We start from the raw sequence: 20395 nt of genomic DNA, 5'->3' as shown, positions 1-20395 counted from the left end.
TGGCGAGCCCGTGTAGGACGGAGTGATAAAGAGTATTTGGTGCCCTAACTGGACAGGATATAATTTTCAATTTAAGGGAAAACTAGTTTAAAGACTGGAGGGCCCATATAGGACGGAGTGATAAGGAGTATTTGATGCCCTAATTGGACATGATATCATTTTCAGTTCAATTTAGTATATATATTTATATCTCTTATTAAATACAAAATTATGTTAGTCGCTATTAAAATTTATTTAGAGCACTTGAAATTAAAATATATCTTTTTATATTTTATTATTATTTTTAAATATTAATATAATTTTTGAGGCAATACCTTTTAACATATTAATTATTGTATTCGCTATCATAGATATATTCTTTTTAACTATAATTTTTTTTTTTTGTACTTATCATTATAATTATAATGTGAAGATACTATATTACCATATTCTTTTTCAAAAGAATATTTTAAAAAATAATTAGTAATCATTTAAAAAATTAATTTGATAGATATACAATTATTTAATATTTTAATTCAAATTTAAATAATATTTAAAAAAATTGATTAAAATTTTTATTATTGAAAATTTGATTATATAATTTTAAAAATATAAAATATAAAATATAAAAAATCAATATTAATTTATATTATTAAAATAAAATAATAATTAATTCGTCCACGAAGCAAGGTGATCCACCTGAGGACAGGGCCACTGAATGACGTGAAGGCATTATCCTGCTTATTGGGTCCCACGTAGGCGAAGTTCGTTGCTCCTCGATGGTAGAGTGAACGACCACTTCGTCTCAGAATTCTATACTTACTAAAAGAGCTCAGGTTTCTGTTTCTTTTCAAAACTATCTGCTTCTCTGCAACGGTGTAATCTCTAACTTATTTACTTTCTGGTAAGTCAGCGAATCCCTTCTCCTCTCTTTCTATCTTTATCTCGCTTTGTATATGTGAATTGTCTCAGAGCGGCTTAGGGTTCTTCAATTCTGATGATAGATAATTCAAAATTTGAGCGGAATTGCAAGATAAAGTGGTACCCAGAAAAGAAATATTAGTCCCAAAAAATAAAAATGCATCCTTTTTATACAAGCTGGTTTCTTTCAGGGAATAGCAAGTGAATAGTGAGTCTATGCTGGTCAATTTTTTTTTTTTTTGGAATTTTGTATGATATCAATTCATGTTCTCTTGTTCTCTTTTTCTTTACTTAATTCTCATATATCAGGCTTGGTTTTCCCCAGCAATTCAAGCACTTGTGATTCTTTTATTTTTGTGCTGCTTAGTTTATTTTCTGTTATAATTACTAGTTTCAGGGTTTTGTATTATTGTTATTATGATTAGTTTTGATCGAGCCTTTGAATATGCATCTTCTGTTTGCTTGCAGTGAAATGCTATCAAGTGGGGTTATAAGGGTCTAATCTCAATTTCCTTCAAAGGGTTTGTGCATTTTTATTTCTTTTTCAACTATGGCATCATCTAGCAGTAATACTCATAATGAAGCTGCTAAAATGGAACAAGTTATCACTGAATTTTTTGCTAAAAGTCTCCACATAATACTGGAGTCGAGGTCTCCTTCTATTTCATCTCGTAATTACAGTGGTGAACAAGCTGTATCATCTCCGTCTTCATCTTCGTCCTCCTCTTCAGGTGTCAGGCCAAGAGATAAATGGTTCAATTTAGCCCTTAGGGAATGCCCAGCTGCTCTTGAGAATCCTGATATCTGGCGCCGGGGCAATCTGGAACCAATGGTTGTTGATGTGATTTTGGTGCAGAGACCACTTGATTGGGACCCAGTAAATTGTTCCCTGAAAAAAGATTTTGCTAGGAATCCTTCCTCAAAGGAGCATTATGCTTTTAGTTGGAATTCTGATCAAGAAGAGTTACGATGTGAGGCTAAGACTGAAAAAACTATAGAGAGATGGGTACTGCAATATGAAAGTAGGAGATCAAGGGATAATGGTACGGGCAATAGAAGATCAAGTAATACTTTAAATATGTTGTATAAGAAATCAATATTACTTTTGAGGTCTTTGTATGCAACTGTTAGGCTTCTACCTGCGTATAAGATTTTCCGTGATCTCAATTCGTCTGGACAGATTCGCACATTTACCCTTACTCACAGGGTTTCTTCTTTTGTTGAGTCCTTCACTTGCAAGGAAGAGGCTGAAATGCAGCGATTTGGGTTCACTCCTGTGGATACTTCCTGTGGTAGGCTTTGCCTTTCAGTGGTCTATCGTTCATCACTCTCAGATATAAGCTCTGAATCCTCAACCCCAATGTCCCCCCAATTTATCCCTGATTATGTTGGAAGCCCATTGGCAGACCCACTGAAAAGGTTCCCCTCTCTTCCTGTGTCTCACGGTTCTCCATCATCCTTGCCATTCTCGAGACCACATAGTTGGAGTTATGACCTTTATAAAGCTTCTGCACCTTCAATTTCTTGCTCACCATCTCCTACTCATTCAGAATCACATGCATCAATTTCTAATCCAAGTTCCCGTCGGTTCCCTTCTACGAACTTGCCGCCTCATCCACCTGAAACATCTTCAGTTCATAAGAAGAATATGGGCTTTGATGAGTATTGCCCTTCCCCTAACTTTACACCCTCCCCATCGCCATCACCACCAATCTATATTCCTGGGAGTGGGAGTCATCTTTCTAAGGCTCTTTTACAGTCTGAAAGTGCACCAGTTAGCATACCTGCAGGCAAACTTGCTAGTTCCCCTGTGTTGTGCAACAAGCAAAATTTGCCTCCATCTCCTAACCTCAAAGGTACCAGATCCAGTAATCCCAGGACTGATTCAAGCACAGGTTTTGTTCAGACTGGCGCATCAATTGAGAAGGTATTATATATGCTTATTACAGTGAGCTTTGTTGCAATTGTGCTTTTTTAATTTATAATTCTTTTCAAATGCTGTAGTTGTCCTCTCTTGGAAAAGATGATATTAGAAAGTATTTGGGGGTGAAGACATCATCCAACAGCTCTCCACAAATTTCATTTTCCAGAAGTTCTAGCAGGTCTTTTCAGGATGATTTTGATGATCCTGACTTTCCTTGCCCATTTGATGTGGAGGATGATGATATGACAGATCCAGGTAGCAGGTAATTATTAATTAGTCTTTGCTATCATATTACTTCTGTTGTATTTAATTATGATTGGAACAATATAGCTGCTTCTAATCACTTTCTTACAACTTCAGAAGTTATTAGAACTAAAGATATAATTTGTATATTCAAATATTAGAGTAGAGATTCTTTTGAATAGGAATCACATTATCCCACTTTTCTTACTGAAACCTTGAGAGAACAGCAAACTGATTAGTGCAGAATGTCCCTATACAGACCTGCTCATGGATTATAAGTGTGACTTCAATTTTTGATCTAAAATTTATATACACCAGAAGTCTTCATTAAGTTCCGTTATTTAAGTTTGATGTTTCTGTCTTGTTATTGAATTTTATTTTTTCTCAGTAAAAGGTGAAGAATTTATTGTTTTATCAGTTTATGGTACCCGTAAAAAGAAAAAACCACAAGGAACTCAAAGGATTTCTTTATAAGGGCACATATCCATGCCATGGTTTCTCAAATATCCTGGCCTTTGCTAAGATGTGATGTCAACATCTTAAAGCTGGTCTTTTCAAAGAGGTGAGTAATTATTCACCAGCTGAGGTGAATATGTAATGCAGACATTGCATGTTACTGGTTTATATTTTGACAGCAAAACAGGATAACAGAATTTATCAACACGGCATAATCTTTGAACAATTGATAGGAGTTTAAAATTTTAACTCCAGAGTTTCTTAGCATGCAAATAATCTGATTGGAGATACCATGATAACGAGCAGAAGGTCAATGATGCTACTGGGGATATTTGTGTAAGACTTTTGAATAAGTTGCATGTACTAGCAAAGAAAATTGTGACTTGCGATGCTTATTTCTTCAGTTGGTTATACAAAAGGGTATCGAATATCGACAAAAATACATCATATTTTAGCAGTTGCAAAAATGAAATGTATTTAGCTTTTACACAAAAGTTGCTACTTCATTACTTGTTCTCTTAGTACTTGCAGAAAAGTAAGTATGAGCTGATGCGTCTTTGGTTGTATATGTCTGTGAAATCTGTTTATAAATTGTATCAAATGGAAGTCCATCAATGTATTATTTGTTGAGTAGAGATGAGGAGTTTTATTAATCCTTCTTCTCATGTCCTGTTTTTTCTGATGCCAAATGTTGCCCATCCAACTGCTTGCAAGTTTTCAAGCAAACATATGAATTCGAAAAGGCTAACATGGCTTTGAATTCATATTTGCTAATTGCTGGAATGTTTTTCAGCAGAAAATTGTATTCAGTGAAGTTTGCATGGATGCTTTTTGTTTAGGAGACTTTGAATTGATGATGGCTGCTATTTTTGTATATAACTAATTGAGTAGCCAAAAGACTTGTGAGCTTTTTGTATTGAAATATGCTTAATAGTTGTTACTATTTCCCTTGCAATCATGTATGCACGCAATTAGTTTTGCTCATCTTCATATTCATTCATTTTGTACTATAAATGTTGTGGGCAAGTTTGGAGTTTGTTGTTAATATCTGGGATATTTGTGATTTCTTTTCACTCTTATGTGCATATAAGTTATGTTGAACCCATAGTTATCAATGGTGCACCTAAAGTGCTTCTACTCTCTTGGCTCACCCAAGCTTGAGGTACCTCTATTGGCTTCTATTACTAAAGTTTGGTTATATGGTTGCCTTTAGAATGACATTTGCTAAAAGTGAGGCTCCAAATCTAAGGTATAGCTCTTTAAGGGATGCCTTGGTATGGACCTTTGGGTCCTGAGCCCTTTTTTTCCCCCCCAACTCTTTACCAGTTTGTTATGCTTGTAATGTTAGATTTTTACTTTATACCTTAGTGATTTGGTCTCAGCCATTGTATCATATATTGTAATAAAATAAGTGCTATTGTACAGAAAAATATTTGACGTGGTTAATGTCACAATATGAGTTTGTGTTCTGATACCAAATTGATATTGCTTCTTTCCCTTTCAATAAAGTTGAGTTTCTGAGGTAGCAACACACACAAATTCTCTGGTAACTAGTTTCATTGCTATTATATTAGAAAATTATAAACAATGGATTACTTTAAACATGTGTTGGAAGTAGAGGAGAAGGGATTAATGGAAGGAAATGTATTCTAACTCTTTGTAAGATAAAATACATGTACTCCATTTGATGTATCTAGCCTTATTATTGACTGGATTACTTTCCTTCCCACCAATCAAACAGTGTAAAAGTAAAAGAAATGAATGAAGAGGAAGAAATGTTGATTTTTGTGTTGAAATATGTTTAGTCATGGTTTCTGGTCTTTTTCACTCTTGTATTTACATGGCTTATCACAAACTAATGTGGCTTGAGTTTAACCTGCGTGTTTGTGATTTCTTTGCACTCTAGTGTACCTATGACATACATTGAACTAGTTTCAGTAGTTATCTTTTTTACTCTATTTGCATATTATTATGATTTTTTTTTATTTATTGTTTTTGCATTCAATTATCACTACTTGCAATTTAATGTTCACTCCCTCTAGTGTGTGCTTGCGCCTAGGCCACAAGTACCTTGTGCACTTTAATGCACCTTTGAAAACTATTTGTTGAACAAGTCTTAGTAGTCATCAACTTTGCAATATTCATGTTCTTTATTAATTTTTTATTTTTTTACTTTTAATTTTTACCCCTTGTGAATTGGATTATGCAAAGACCTATGTACCTTGTGCATCTTAATCCTCTTTGTGCTTTTGAGTTTTGACATATGTGCTTCTATATTTGACACTAGTTACTTGTTATTTTTTGTATACTATATATGCAACAATGTGTTCATCTACATGTATTTGTCATGGGGTTGGTCCTTGGGTTGGGCTGGTTAAATAAATATCAGCCAATTTGGATTATCCAATTTGGTGGATTTTTGGTGCCTATATACCTATTCAAATTGCATCCCTTTTTGATCTTTTTGCAGATTACAATTTGGCTTGGAGAATGTTCATGTTGTTAGTCATGTAAACTTTTGTTTCATATCTAAATATATTCAAATTAACTAAAAATAATCATTAGTTAGTTTTTCTCTAAAAATGGTCATACTGTTTTGTGTTTGGGTTAAATAGGTTCATGTTCTATCATATTCAAAATTTTTGTATTTTATGTTGTGTTCAAACTCCAAAATTGCCACCCCTTATTGGCATTCATGCCTTCATTCGTATTAGATATTAAAAGCCTATTATTGGGTGCTTATTTGTAAATTAGAACTTTAGATTTAATAGTCTTCTAGTATAGTGTCAAAATCTGTTTAACTATGTAAGTAATCTAGAATTTAAATCTTTTGGCACATTCACATTAGTTAGATATTAAATACTGGATATATCTAGGCCTGCATTCACTTGCACTTCTAGCCTAGTTGACCTCGGAGTGAGGAAGTGTTAGAAATGTAATGTCCTGTTCTTTCTATATTAAACTCTTAGGTTGATTGATTCCTTGGTAATTCATATACTGCAAAGCATGTTGTTTTATGGTGTGCGAGTCTTGATCTTTTGCAAGAAATAGCCACCTCATACATGTGAAACAAATTTGGTGATTCAAAGTGAGCACTTGTTAGATTAACCACTGATGAATCAAGTGAGGGTTTTGTAGTTCTTGTTCAATTCTAGTAAAAGAGATTATTTAGTCCTTTCATGTTTCACTTCAAATGATACGGGTAAAATTGTAGGGAAATTTTATGCCAAGCACTTTGGTCATTTAAAAGCGTGTTGCAGCATAAATGAGAGATGACATTGAAAGTAAATGCTTCTTTTTAATTGAAAATATTAATATGTTCCATTGTGTTAATCATTCATTGTGTGCATGTTTCGTTTTGGATTTGTGACCAAGAATGAACAATGCAAATGTTTGGATGTTTCATGGATAACAATATACCTCCATATTAATCGTCATACAGACCTGATAACCAAAATTTCCAAGTTAAATTGTGCAATATGTGTAATTTCAGCTAATATTTTCGCATTTAATACTGAACCTGGCTTTTGATCATATTCTGGAACATGCACATTCTTCAATTGTGGTGGCTGTAAAACCATTTGGGAAAAGAAAAGCAAGCAGGGGGAAAGGAATTCTATTATTGTGCCCAAATGTCCTGGGCATTCAAAACTAATTTTATCTGTGTATCTGGCAGGCCTCAATCATTTGATCAGAGAGGCCTTTTGTGTGATCCACTTGAGCGTGGAGGACTCTTTCCAATTAGAAAATCGCAAGATGCAGCTGTTGGTGCTCTTGTACGAATGCTGAAGAAAGCACCTCCTCTGCGCCAAGACTTCTCCAGTTCAGTTGATTTGTTGCAAGACTCCAGGTCTAAAATGCCTAGATGCAGCATCCAAGAGCATATTCAGATATCTGAGGCACCTGTTATTCAGCAGGCTTCTTCAAGTAATGCATCCCCAAGGCTTGTTGCATCAAAAACAACGGCTGATGCATTGGAAGAGCTTCGGGCTTACAAAGAGATGATGAAAGAATTGTTGCTTACTCAAGCAGGTAGGTCCAATACATCAGCTAATCATACTTCTATGCAAAAGCCTGAAACTAGCAGTGCAACTGGTTGAACTAATGTTGATACTTGCACATATGTACAGCATAATGGTTTATGAGTTTCATGGGATACGAATGTTTTATTACCACCCATTTCTTCTGTATATATGAGGTGATATGAAATGATGATGAGTGAAGGCTCATACAAAATCGAAAGGGTTATAGCCGACTTTAATCCCCTTAACTTTTGTCGGTAACTGCTTAAAATGTTGAGAGCTTGGCTTCTGCGCCTTGCATCAATGATCTATTTCTTTTTTTATGCTGTTCATATTTTGTCTGTTTTTGAATGAAATTGCTGTGGAGCAGAAATTTTATCCAGATTCTAAGGCTTCATTTGGTTCAATTCTAGTTTTGGTTGGGGTATCTAGAGGAGTTTTTGTGGTTGAGGCCTTGGAAAGATATCTTGGGCAGTTCTTGGTGGCGGGGTGACTTGTAGATAAAGTGATGTTGTGTGTGACGATGTGTATTGAGTCAGGTTTTACACATCGTATTATGTTTATAGTTTAATCAAAGGTAAGATATCCCTTCATGGCTTGGATGTGGTACTAGAATTTTGGGTAAGTCCTTGAGATTTAACAAAACTCACAAATTAGTACTTGGTGTAAGTTTGGTAACAATTTGGTCTTTAAATTTTATTTTTGTTAATAATTTGGAAATAAAATTCAAAGACTAAATTGTTAATGAAAATAAAATTTAAAAATCTAATTGTAACCAAATTTTTACTAGTTAAGAATTAATTTGTGAATTTTATTAAATCTTAAGGATTTCATTGTAATTTATCTTTTTTTTCATAATTGTAAATTTTTAATGAAAAAAAGCTAATAAAAAAAAATAAATTCACTTCCTAACGCTTGTCATCTAAGTTTAAAAAAGTGATTTTTTGTACAATTAGATTTGATTACGGTCACGTTTGTTTTTAAAAAATATTTTTTATATTTTTTAATATTTAGAATATTAAAAGAGTAAATTAATGAAAAATAATTCTTAATTAAAATGAAAACTCATATTTTTACCATTAAGAAAAATAACTTCCTACTTTTAAGAGAGTAAGCGGATACTTTAATAATTTTATTATAATCTAAATATATTTGTATATGCATGATAAAAATATATGTCATTGATTTAATATTAAAATTAAATAATAAAAAATATTTTAATGAAAAATATTTTTTTAGAAAATAATTTTTATAAAAAAATATTTTTCATATGTAAATTATTTTCTACAACAATTCAAAATTTTATGATCTTTGAGACAATTTTATTATTATTTAGCTAATTGGTAAAAAAATATTTTATTTGTAATTGTGTTAAGTGATATAATTTTTAATCGTTGCTAGAATTAGATGTTGAGGGACATTGTTTAGCCTTAATTTTCAGTGGCAAATGCTATTACCATTTGGATGATATTGATGTGAATGATATTTTTCACTTTATATGAATGTTCTCTACAGAAAATTGATTGAACTTCTCTATGTAATTTCATTTTGATTCATGATTTATTGTCAAATGCCAGATTTCCCCAGCAAAAGAGATAAGTGGGAAATAGAAATAACAATTAAAAATAGAAGAAGGCAAACTATACAATAAAAACAATGTTCTTTAGGAGACAGGAAAATGACCTCTACGCCTATACAGAGTGAATATGGCAGCTTTATTAAAATAATAACAATATTATCTTTTTTAGAATGAAAATATCCTAATATTATTAGAAGTCACCTTTTGCCAATGCGATCCTCAATATCTTGGAATCTTCTACTTAAAATACTAGAGCAAAAAGAAATGAGATTTGTCAATTCAATGTTTTACATCTAACTTTTTTTAAATATTAATGAGTACTATTAACTACTTATGCCTTTTTTTTCTTAAGTTAATCAATTCAATTCAATGCATATCACCATCTATAATCTCTTATAATAATGCAAATAAACTAATAAATCTAGCAAGAAAGCATGTTTTTACTACACAATTTAATATAAAAGTATGATTTTTTTTTATTTTATATCGCAACATTGTTAACCTAATAATCATGTATTTATTTTATAGTATAAATGTTTCCAAGAAGTTGCAAATGGTTATATATATGCTTCAATTGAGAAGAGAATTACATAAGCCAATTCTACTTATCAGGAAGCCTCACATGTATTCATTTATATTTGCCAAGTAGGATATATATAATAAGAAAACTAAAAGGGTGATTGGCTCAACTGTTTGAGCCAGCTGATAGCTGATGAATATTCAAACAGTTGAGTTAAAGTGTTTCATAAATCTTCAAAAACATAGCTGATAGTTGATAGACAGCTGATAGGATATTTATTAACTGCAATTTCTACTAATTCTAAAGTATGAGCTGTTTTACAACTGCTGGATTTTTTCTTGAAGTTTTGACAATAATAACCTTACACTATCTGTTGGTTCTTTACACTGTTTTGGGTATTTGATATGTCATCTCAATATAAAACCAAACTGTTCAATATATTTAGTTGAGGAAGAGAGGATCATAATTTCATATATTATTTATATAATTATTCAAATCAAGTGGAGAATAGAAAAGTTGGAGAGCACTAAATTCACTGATCGCATTCGTTTTCATTTTATATGATATTGCATCGTTGCTCCTATTTATATATATTATTGTACTAATTTAGATTATTTATGTAACGTCCCAGCTTAGGAGCTGCTGTCAGTGCTGGGGAATGGATTAGCTTAAGGCAACTGGAATGCATAACAAGCCTAAAATCTGTTAAAACATCACTTTATTTCATGTAAACCAAAACTCAAAACAACTCAGTAACAATTATGCCTTAGCATTCCATCTATAACATTAAACATCTCATTTAAACAATGGCTCTAAATTTTTTAGCATTCTCATAACATTAAGGAATAATAGAGCATAATTCATTCATTCATTCATACATAAAACATAAAAGAGTGCTTAGAGTTTAAGGCAAACATAAAAGTTATCATTAATTGCATAACATAACTTACTGGAAATCTAAAATCAAGCATTGTAACTAAACCTTTAATTATACATGTCCAACAAACTAAACTCGAACATACATAACATAGTTTGCTAAAAGCTCTTCAGTTTGCTAACCACTTGCTGATGTCTTTAATACCGCTATTTTTCACCTAGTTTAAGGGAAGGAGGTAAGCTTTGGAAAGCTTAGTGAGAAAACTAATAGTTAATATAATCATTCTTTTCATTAATTTCACACACATGTAATACATGAGGCATTTGATGTATCACATCATAAATAATTCATATAAGATAGACTTGTCACTAGTAATTTCTCGAAACCAAGTGCCTAGCTCATAAAGATGTTGCTCAGGACTTCCTTTTGTCACATATTATATTCCAATATGCCTGACTCATAAGGAAGCTCCTCAAAGACTTCCTCTATACATAAACAATGTACTAGGGGCTTACTAAGCCTCACCTAAACTTACGAACATCATATCATGCATGATCATATCATATACATAAACATCATGAGAAAAATTAATGGGTCATCCAATGTCTATCGAGCTTCAATAATAATTTGTGCATTTATGCAACATATTCGTGTTCTAGATACATGCACCTAATATAACATGAAATGATGCATAAGAATGATCATAATATATAATTATAGATAATTAAGTTCATTATGATTCGATAGATTTAGTTTTACTCACTTTGTGTAGCTTATCACACACCAAACACCTACCATAGCTTCCTTGCTAACTGCAGTTCTCCAAGTCTCTCAAGTCTAACCCTATAAAAGAAGGACCCCAGTGAGCTATCCAAATCTCTATAACTCTATATACACATCATACTATCAATTCTAGGTCATTTAGATTCAAGAAAACAAGTTTTGGAGCCTTGAAAGCAAAAGTGAAAAGTGGTTGGCAGAAGCAACTTTAGCTGCCAAAGTGAGAGAATTTGATTACCAAAGCCCAAAGCTAGAAGTGCCTTTGAGAAACACAAGTAACTTTGGTAGGTAAAAGTCCTACTTTCAGCTATCGAACCTAAAAATTTCTAGATTTCCAACTAGAACTTGTAGCAAAACATAAGTGTTAACATAAACCCAACTCATTCTTTACTATTCCTCTCATGACCCAATTTTTGGGTCAGACTAGCACTAGGACTTAGGTCGGCATAATGCCTCCGAAGCCCATAGTAAGCCTATATAACTATAACCCAACAACCAAATCCAAAATGGAGGGCACAAGTCAAGAAAACAAACAGATAGAGTTTGGCCATAAAATTGACAATCCAACGAGGATAAAACTCACCTGACCTGTTGAAAGAAAAATGCACCATAACAAGCCTTTAGGTGTTAGTTTAGCAATTTTAGATTTTGTAACCTTAAGTTTCATGCAACATGCATAAACACTTTATACTATTATAAAAACACTTAAATTAAGTTATAATCAATTGCTAACAAGCCTAATTTGCCATAAGGAAACAAAACCCCTAAATTCCTACAAGTTAGGGTTTAGGGAAATTCTTACCCTAGGCATAGAATCAAATTCTTACACCAATTCCAAGGAGTGAAGACTATCAAGTGCTGGCCCTCTAGCTTGTCCACACAAGCTCCTTAGATCACCAAAAACCCTTGAAACCCTTCCTTTAGGATTCGGCCAAGATGAGGAATAGGTGTCTATAAGGTTTTCTTTGATTTCCAATAGATGGAAGTGAAGAGAAACACTTTTTCAACTTGAAATTCAAGAACAATTAATCTTCTTGAATTAGCAAGGATGGAAGAGAAGAAATTTTCTTTCTATGGAGAGAGTGGATGGCACAAAAGGAAGAAGAAGAAGATTTTCTTCTTTTTTTTCTTCCTTATATATTTAATTAATTTCCTTTTAATTAAAATTAAGATGACAAGTGTTAAATTCTCATTCAACTCTTGAATGAGTTTTCTAACTTTCATTGGTCCATTTGTCAAACTTTAATTTTAATCAAGAAATTAAACATTGATTAATTAGTATTCTAAATAAAAATTTACTAATTAATTAACAATTAATTAATTAGCATTTTTCTTCCTATTTTTGACTAAGTCAACATGGTCAAAATTCTCAAAATGTGATAAGTCAAACTTGTAATTTTGACCAAGTCCATAATCTTAATTATTCATGTTTATATTTAACCACTTTAAATATTAACTTGAATACTTCCATTGATAAATTTAGTTTCACGTCATGCTAGGGACTTTGTAATCTAATTATAAACTAAATTTATTAATTTAATTTAATTAATTAAATTAATTAATTAATTAATAAAACTAATCTTGCTTTGATCAAGTTGCTCTTATGTGTGTGACTTGCTAGGTTTATTACTAATTGGCAATGAGAATAATATTAACTCCTTAATATTATTGGAACCATTTCAAACTTAACTTATCAAGAGTTTAGAATCATATGTCCTCTTTTAATTATCAAGAGTTTGGAATCAAATTCAGCTAGAGTTATGGTTCATGTCAAACTCTTTTGCTTGGAATCAGATGTCCTTTTTTAATTCAAATTCTTTATTAATAAGACTTCTCTGTCAGAAACTTTTTTCTAACTAAGTCTATGTATCTTGGCCAGGAACTTGAATTATCAAGAACAATTAAATAGACATAGAATTTTATCCCTATTTACTTAGGGTAACGGATCCCATCTAGACTAACACCTATCTCCATATATAACTAGTCAGAGCCAACACATACCCATATACTCATACAAAGTGCAAGTATAAAAGCAGTATCAAACTCAAACCATCTATATACAAGATAGCTATGTTATCTCAGGTCAATGAATTATATACACTAATATGATCTATATGACTTTGTATTGACAAAAGTAAACTCTATGTACAAGTCATCTTGTGTCACTGGTTTGGCCTACTTATCATATAAGTGCCCACCATGTTTGTCATATGGTATGAAACTCACCATTCCATCCCATTAGTATCTCATACTAATTCATGGAAACAAACACAAGTGACAATCTTTCCGGATAAGTCATGCCTAATGAAGTATCTTAGATTGTAAACCAAATTTATAATACATGTGCTAGAATGCTCTGTCACTCATATTCTTAACAACTTAAGAATAGAACATCTAACAAGATATTAAAGGAATTTTTCAATTAAATTCCAACCATTCAAATTTAAAAGAAAAGAATATCTGTTATTAAATGAGAAATTAATGTTTACACGATATAATACAATGATATGGTCTAGGGCATGCTACTAACAATCTCTCACTTGTACTAGAGCCATTCATTACAAAATCTAAGACCCATATTCTCAAGATATCGGTCTAATTGGTTTTGTGTCATGGCCTTAGTGAAGGGATTAGCCAAATTATCAACTGATGCTGTTTTCTACATGGTTATATCGCCTCTTCCAACTATTTCTGTGATAATGTGGTTAGATTTATGGTGAGATCGGGTTTTCTTTGCTTAGATCACAGCACCATTATTATCACAATATAATGGAATTAGTGACTCAATTGAAGGAACCACTCTAAGTTCTATTACAAACTTCTTTATCAAAATAGCTTCCTTTGTAGCATCAGATGCAGCAATATACTCGACCTCTATAGTGGAGTCAGCAATTATACTCTGCTTGGAACTCTTCCAGCTAACTGCACCTCCATTACATATGAACACAAAACCAGAGATAGACTTTCTATTATATACGTCTGATTGAAAATCAAAATGTGTAAAACCACCTAATTGGAGATCACCTCCTCCATATATCAAAAATAAATTTTTAGTTCTTCTTAAGTACTTTAGGATATTCTTGATAGTAATCTAGTGTTCAAAACCTAGATTAGATTGAAACATGCCAGTCAAACTAATAGAGTAAGAGGTGTCTGGCCTAGTACACAACATTACATATATAAACTTCCAATTGCCAAAGCATATGAAATCCTAGCCATTTTCTCTCTTTCCTCAGGTGTCTTAGGATAAATCTCCTTGGAAAGGTGGATACCATGCCTTACTAGTAATAATCCTCTCTTGGAATCAAGTATGTTAAAACTCTTTAACAACTTTTCCAAGTATAGACTTTGGGATAAACCTATCATTCTTCTTGATCTATCTCTATAGATTTGAATTCCTAGAATATAGTTTGCTTCCTCCAAGTCTTTCATGGAAAACGTATTGGACAACCAGAGTTTTACAGTAGTAAGCATATCGACATCATTACTTATTAATAAGATATCATCCACATACAAGACAAGGAAAGTGATTCCCCACTAACCTTCTTGTAAACACATGGCTCATCCTCTTTCTTAATAAAATCAAAATATTTAATGGCTTCATTAAAACAGATGTTTCAACTCCTTGAAGCTTGTTTAAGATCGTAAATGGATCATTTAAGCTTGCATACTTTGGAATGATCTTGGGATTCAAAACTCCTTCGTTGTTCCATGAATATGTTTTCCTCAATATATCCATTAAGGAAGGCAGTTTTGATAGCCATTTGCCAAATCTCATAGTCATAGTATGCAGCTATTGCGAATAAAATCCTAATGGATTTAAGCATGGTGTGACACCCCTTACCCGTCTACAGTATATCCGAGTAAGCTATGTCACACGGTGTACCGGAACACTCTATTTTATCTTAATTATTTTTATTCTTCCTTAATTAATTTTTAACATAGTTTTGAATATAACTTGTGAAATATAGTTTATTTAAGTCATTTATTGAAATTATAATTTATTTGAGGTTCCGAAAATTTTATAGAAAATTCGACAGAGTACCGGCTAAAAATGGAGAAAACAGTTCTTCGGAACCTGTGAAAAACACTTCCAATATTCATATCCAATCACTCTCAAAACTCCAATAATCATCAACAATGTCTCAATTATTTTACAACAACCTTTCCATTACTCAAACATTCATTTCTCATAGTATTCATATATATGCAATAAATAAATACTCAAATTTTTCTATTCATAACCACAATTTTCATTATTTACATGAACATCAAATACATTACATAAGTTTTAATTACACAAAAGAAAATAAAAGTTAATTACAAAATATCAAAATGAAACCTAGTGCCCTACCAATGCACTGAAGATGGTGAGGTGACACGGACACTATGCAAAGCTGCAGGAGGTCTCACCGATGCGTGGTCTACTGGGCTCCTGGTCAAGATCTCTCGGAACCTACGCGTGGCAAAAGCAACGCGCTAAGCAATAATGCTTAGTGGTGCCAATAATAAAATAAAAGGAAATAACAGAAATAAATATGCATTGAATGTATCGATGTCTTATTTGTTTTGTACTTGTTATATTCATTATTTCGTTAAATTTATCCACTTTCATTCTTTTGGTTGCCCAAGTAACCTATACTGGACGACTGGACTGGATAAACGGGTAAACTGGCACTGGGTATCTAGTACCTCGGGCCGTCACACCATCGGTCACATATGCATCTCCAGTGCAATGTAGCGGCTAATAATTGTAACAACAATAGGCACAAGGCCAAATATCAACACAATGTCAGAATGGCTAAAAGCCATGAAATCACAGAATGGAATAATGCCATGTGCAGTACTGCTAACTGAACCCTATTGGCATGCCAAGCTATCCAAACCAATCTTGTTAGGTATACTAGGGCATTTGATACTTTTGAATTTTGTAATTTTTTGAATTTCAAGCTTTGGTGTTACTATTTACTTCATTAGTCAACAAAAATATTGACTTTTGCATAGAAAATAGGTACATTGGTTTTAACACTCCCAACATACTATATTTTGCATTCAAAACTTGTTGGCATTAATGTAACACCCTCCCCGTAGCAACTCCGTACATTCTACTGTTCCGGTGACCGGTGTCGGTCCGGATAGCTAGAACGTCTGGAAAAATATTTAAACTAAAGTCAGGAACCATAATTAACTCAAATATTAATAAGAAACACTTAGAAAAAAATTTTAGAAATAAAATACAACCAAGTGAAACGAGCCGGTGCCCAAGCGATGGGTAACCGGAGGGAAGTTGCGGTTCTCGCAACGAGGAGCCCTAGACCCGGGGGAAAAATTATAAAATAATTTTTGGGACTCCAGAGAAGGGTTATTGAGGTTCCCATGGCATTAGAATGCCAAGAAAATACCTAGAAAAAATTTTCAATCGGTACAGACGATTTTGACCCGTTAAGCCAAACGGAGGGCATTTTGGTCATTTCGCCTTCCGAGGTGATTTTTGGCCGACTTGTCCAGTTGAGTAAATAATTAATATGACATAAAATATGAATTAATGTTGATGAAAAATTTATTAAAAATGAGAAATGAAAATAAGAAAACAAAAGTAAGAAGAAAAGTAAGAAGAAAAGTAAGTAAATGGGAATTATGATGTCATTAAGAAAAACTATGACCAATCAAAATTTAGCCATTATTTGACTAACTAATAAAGAGATAAAAGAAGACCTAAACAATTAAAAAACCAGCTGCTTTCTTCTTCTTCTTCTTCCTTAAAAACGTGATCCTCTCTTCTTCCTCCCTCCATGAAAATTTTCTTTCATTACCTCCATTTCCCATGAGTTTCCACCACTAAACCCTAACCCCTTTCATTAAACCTTGACCATATCACTTGGAGAAGCTTTTGGCAGCCAAGGAAAGGAAGAAAAGTGAGGTTTAGGGCTTTGGAAATTCTGCCCAAACAATGTTAGTGCACATGTATACTCATATCACCTTTATTCCATGTTAAAGCCTTAAAGTGAGCAAGAATTGGTAACTTAAGTGAATGAAATTTATACTTATGTATGCCTTCAATTTTGGCAGCCCTAACAAGAAACAATAAGGGAGTGTTTTGATGGTTTTAATGGACTTAGCATGAATTGGAAATTATGTTAAGCTATATATCTACATAGATGTTGAACTAGTGTGTTAAATTGAGGTTTATGGGTAAATTGATTTGGACCTTAGGGTTTGGAAAGGTGAAAGTGTGACTTGGCTTAGGAAATTGTTAGGGCACATTGTAATGGTCAATTAGTGACCATTTTAGATGTGTTGACCATAAATGGGACTGAAAAATACTATGGCAAGGTGAGGTTGCAGGCTGCCCTATGGACAGCAGCATAGGGACTGAAAATTCAGTCCCTTTGCACTGCCATAACTTGGGCTGTGTTAGTCCAATTGATATTTGGCCAATTGGACATGAAACTAGGCTTATAATAGCACATTTTTGCTGAAGAAACCATGCCCAAAAGACCAAAGCAAGAGGACCAAAACTTGGCCCCAATCCGGATACCCTGCACTGAATTCTGCAGAATTTGCCAAATGAACAGTAACTGTTCATTTGGCCATAACTCACTGTAGATTTGGTCAATTGGCCTGAAATTTTTACAGCAACAAGTTAAGACATAGACAAACAACTTTCATGAAGGAGCCTACCCCAAATTATGGCCAGAAACCATTCAACCAAGTGACTCAATTTACTGTTCATGCACTGTAGATATGGTAAATTTCTGCAGAATGCATATCCGGACAGCTTGGGTTTTTGAGCCATATCTGGAGCTACAAAACTCCAAATGGAGTGATTCAAAAAAGGAAATTCAACTAGACAAAATAAGGAACAACTTTTATGTTTTACATTTCTTCAAATTCCAACAGTAACAGTGTCCAATGGAATAGTGAAGTTGACTCACTAAAACTGAAAATTCTGCTTGTGTTGGTTTAAACTTAGAAATGGTATTAACACTTAATGCCAACAAGTTTTGAATGCCAAATGTGGTATATTGGGAGTGCCAAAGTCAATGTACATATTTTCTACCCAAAAGTCAATATTTTTGTTGACCAATGAGGTGAATAGTGACATCAAAACCAAAAATTGGAATTTTGCCAAAATGACCTAAGCTTTAAGAAAGTGACCAAAACTAACAAGTTTTAAATGCAAAATGGGGTACATTGGGAGTGTTAAAACCAATGCACCTATGTTCTATGCAAAAGTCAACTTTTTGTTGACTATTGAAATGAATAGTGACATAAAAACTTGAAATTCAAATTAATTGAAGAATTCAAAAGTATCAAATGCCCTAGTAGGCCTAATGTGATTGGTTTGGATAGGTTGGCATGCCAATAGGGTTCTGATAGCAGTACTGCGTATGATATATGGCTTCATTGCCATTCTGTGATGTGATAGCCTATGGCTATACTGATTATGATGTTTTACTTGGCTTTATGCCTTATTGCTTATATGGCTTATTAGCCATTCTGTTTGCACACCGGGAGACACATTGTGACCGATGGTGTGACGGCCCGAGGTACCTGGTACCCAGTGCTAGTTTACCCGTTTATCCAGTCCGGTCAATTTGTATAGGTTACTTGGGCATGGAAAAGTATAACTGTAATTGAACTGATTGTTAAAGAAAATACGAAAATTAAATATCAGAAATGATTACGATAGAATACAAAGAAACTCAAGATCATGAAGAAAATAAATAAACAAAATGCATGAAGAAGTTAATATCATAAAACGTAATTAGCCCTCGACTAAACATTAAGTTGGTAATTATTCAGTTCTTATGAACACAATGGCTAAGAAATTATGATTTTTATTTGCATATTATTTCTTTCTATTTTATTATTTGCACCACTAAGCTTTATGCTTAGCGCGTCGCTTTTGCAACGTGTAGGTACTGAAGATACTGATCGAGAGCCAGTAGACCACAGATTGAGTAAGTCCATCCTGCAGCTCTGCATAGTGTCTGTGTCACCTCACTGTCAGCAGTGCATTGGTAGGACGCTAGATGTCATTTTGGTATTTTGTAATTGATTTTATTTTCTCATATGTATTTGAACTTATGTAATATATTTTGATATTCATGTAAATAATGAAAAGTGTGGTTGTAAATGAAAAAGTGAATGTTTATCTATCATATATGCATGGTATCATATGAGATGGATGAATGATTGAGAAATGAATGGTTGACAAATGTTGAGAACTGAAATTGAGAAATATTGATGAGATTTTGATATTGGAGTTTGGAAATGATTGAATGTGAATATTGGAAGTGTTTTTCACAGGTTCCGAAGAACTGTTTTCTCCATTTTTAGCCAGATCACGGATTTTCCATAAAATTTTCGGAACCTCAAATAAATTACAATTTCAATAAATGAATTATATTTCATAAGTTATATTCAAAAGGAAGAATAAAAATGAATTAAGATAAAATAGAGTGTTCGGCACACTGAGTGGCATAACTTGCTCGGCTACACTGTAGTCGGGTAAGGGGTGTCACAATTAATCACCAATACCATTTCTAAGCTTAACACTAATGGAGCAGAATTTTCAGTTTTTATACCCTAACTTTACTGTTCCATTAGTTACTGTTACAGTGGGAATTTGAGAAAATGATAAACATGAAAGTTGTTCCTTATTTTGTCTAGTTGAATTTATTTTTTTGAATCACTCCATTTGGAGTTTTGTAGCTCAAGTTATGGTTCAAAAATCACAACTAGCCAGATTGAAAAATTTCAGAACTGACCATATCTACGGCAAAGGAATAAAGGATCGCAACTGCCTTGTTGAATAAGTTCTGGTCATAATTTGGGGTAGGTTTCTTCATGAAAGTTGTTGGTCTATATCTTAAGTTGCTGTAAAAATTTTAGGTCAATTGGGCCATTCTACAATGAGTTATGGCCAAATGAACAATCACTGTTTATTTGGTCATTCTGCAGAATCTGGTTGCAGGACATTCGGATTGGGGCAAGTTTTTGGTCCACTTGCTTTGGTCTTTTGGGCATGGTTTCTTCACAAAAATTGTGCCATTATGTGTCTAGTTTCATGTCCAATTGGCCAAACACC

General features: G+C 33.1%; 1 protein-coding gene across 1 annotated transcript; it reads left to right on the top strand.

The window, feature by feature from the left end:
- Positions 1 to 721: 721 nt before the first annotated feature.
- LOC110657740 (autophagy-related protein 13b) lies at positions 722 to 7877 on the top strand. The gene is made up of 4 exons (XM_021815084.2): positions 722 to 883; positions 1369 to 2827; positions 2905 to 3086; positions 7200 to 7877. Exons 2-4 carry the CDS (start codon positions 1451 to 1453, stop codon positions 7621 to 7623), a joined length of 1983 nt encoding a protein of 660 aa, XP_021670776.1. The 5' UTR covers positions 722 to 883; positions 1369 to 1450; the 3' UTR covers positions 7624 to 7877.
- Positions 7878 to 20395: the final 12518 nt, after the last annotated feature.

Source organism: Hevea brasiliensis, chromosome 10, assembly GCF_030052815.1.
Source record: "Hevea brasiliensis isolate MT/VB/25A 57/8 chromosome 10, ASM3005281v1, whole genome shotgun sequence".
In the NCBI taxonomy this organism is placed as follows: domain Eukaryota; kingdom Viridiplantae; phylum Streptophyta; class Magnoliopsida; order Malpighiales; family Euphorbiaceae; genus Hevea; species Hevea brasiliensis.
Note: the sequence above shows the minus strand (reverse complement) of the source record. Positions and strands in the feature narration are given on the sequence as shown.

What these genes read in the sequence shown, in the direction of transcription:
- LOC110657740 (XM_021815084.2), top strand. Translation starts at nt 1,451, where the DNA reads ATGGCATCATCTAGCAGTAATACTCATAATGAAGCTGCTAAAATGGAA. An exon ending in CTGGCGCATCAATTGAGAAG is followed by an intron (nt 2,828 to 2,904) that starts GTATTATATATG and finishes CAAATGCTGTAG; the next exon opens with TTGTCCTCTCTTGGAAAAGA. An exon ending in ATGACAGATCCAGGTAGCAG is followed by an intron (nt 3,087 to 7,199) that starts GTAATTATTAAT and finishes TGTATCTGGCAG; the next exon opens with GCCTCAATCATTTGATCAGA.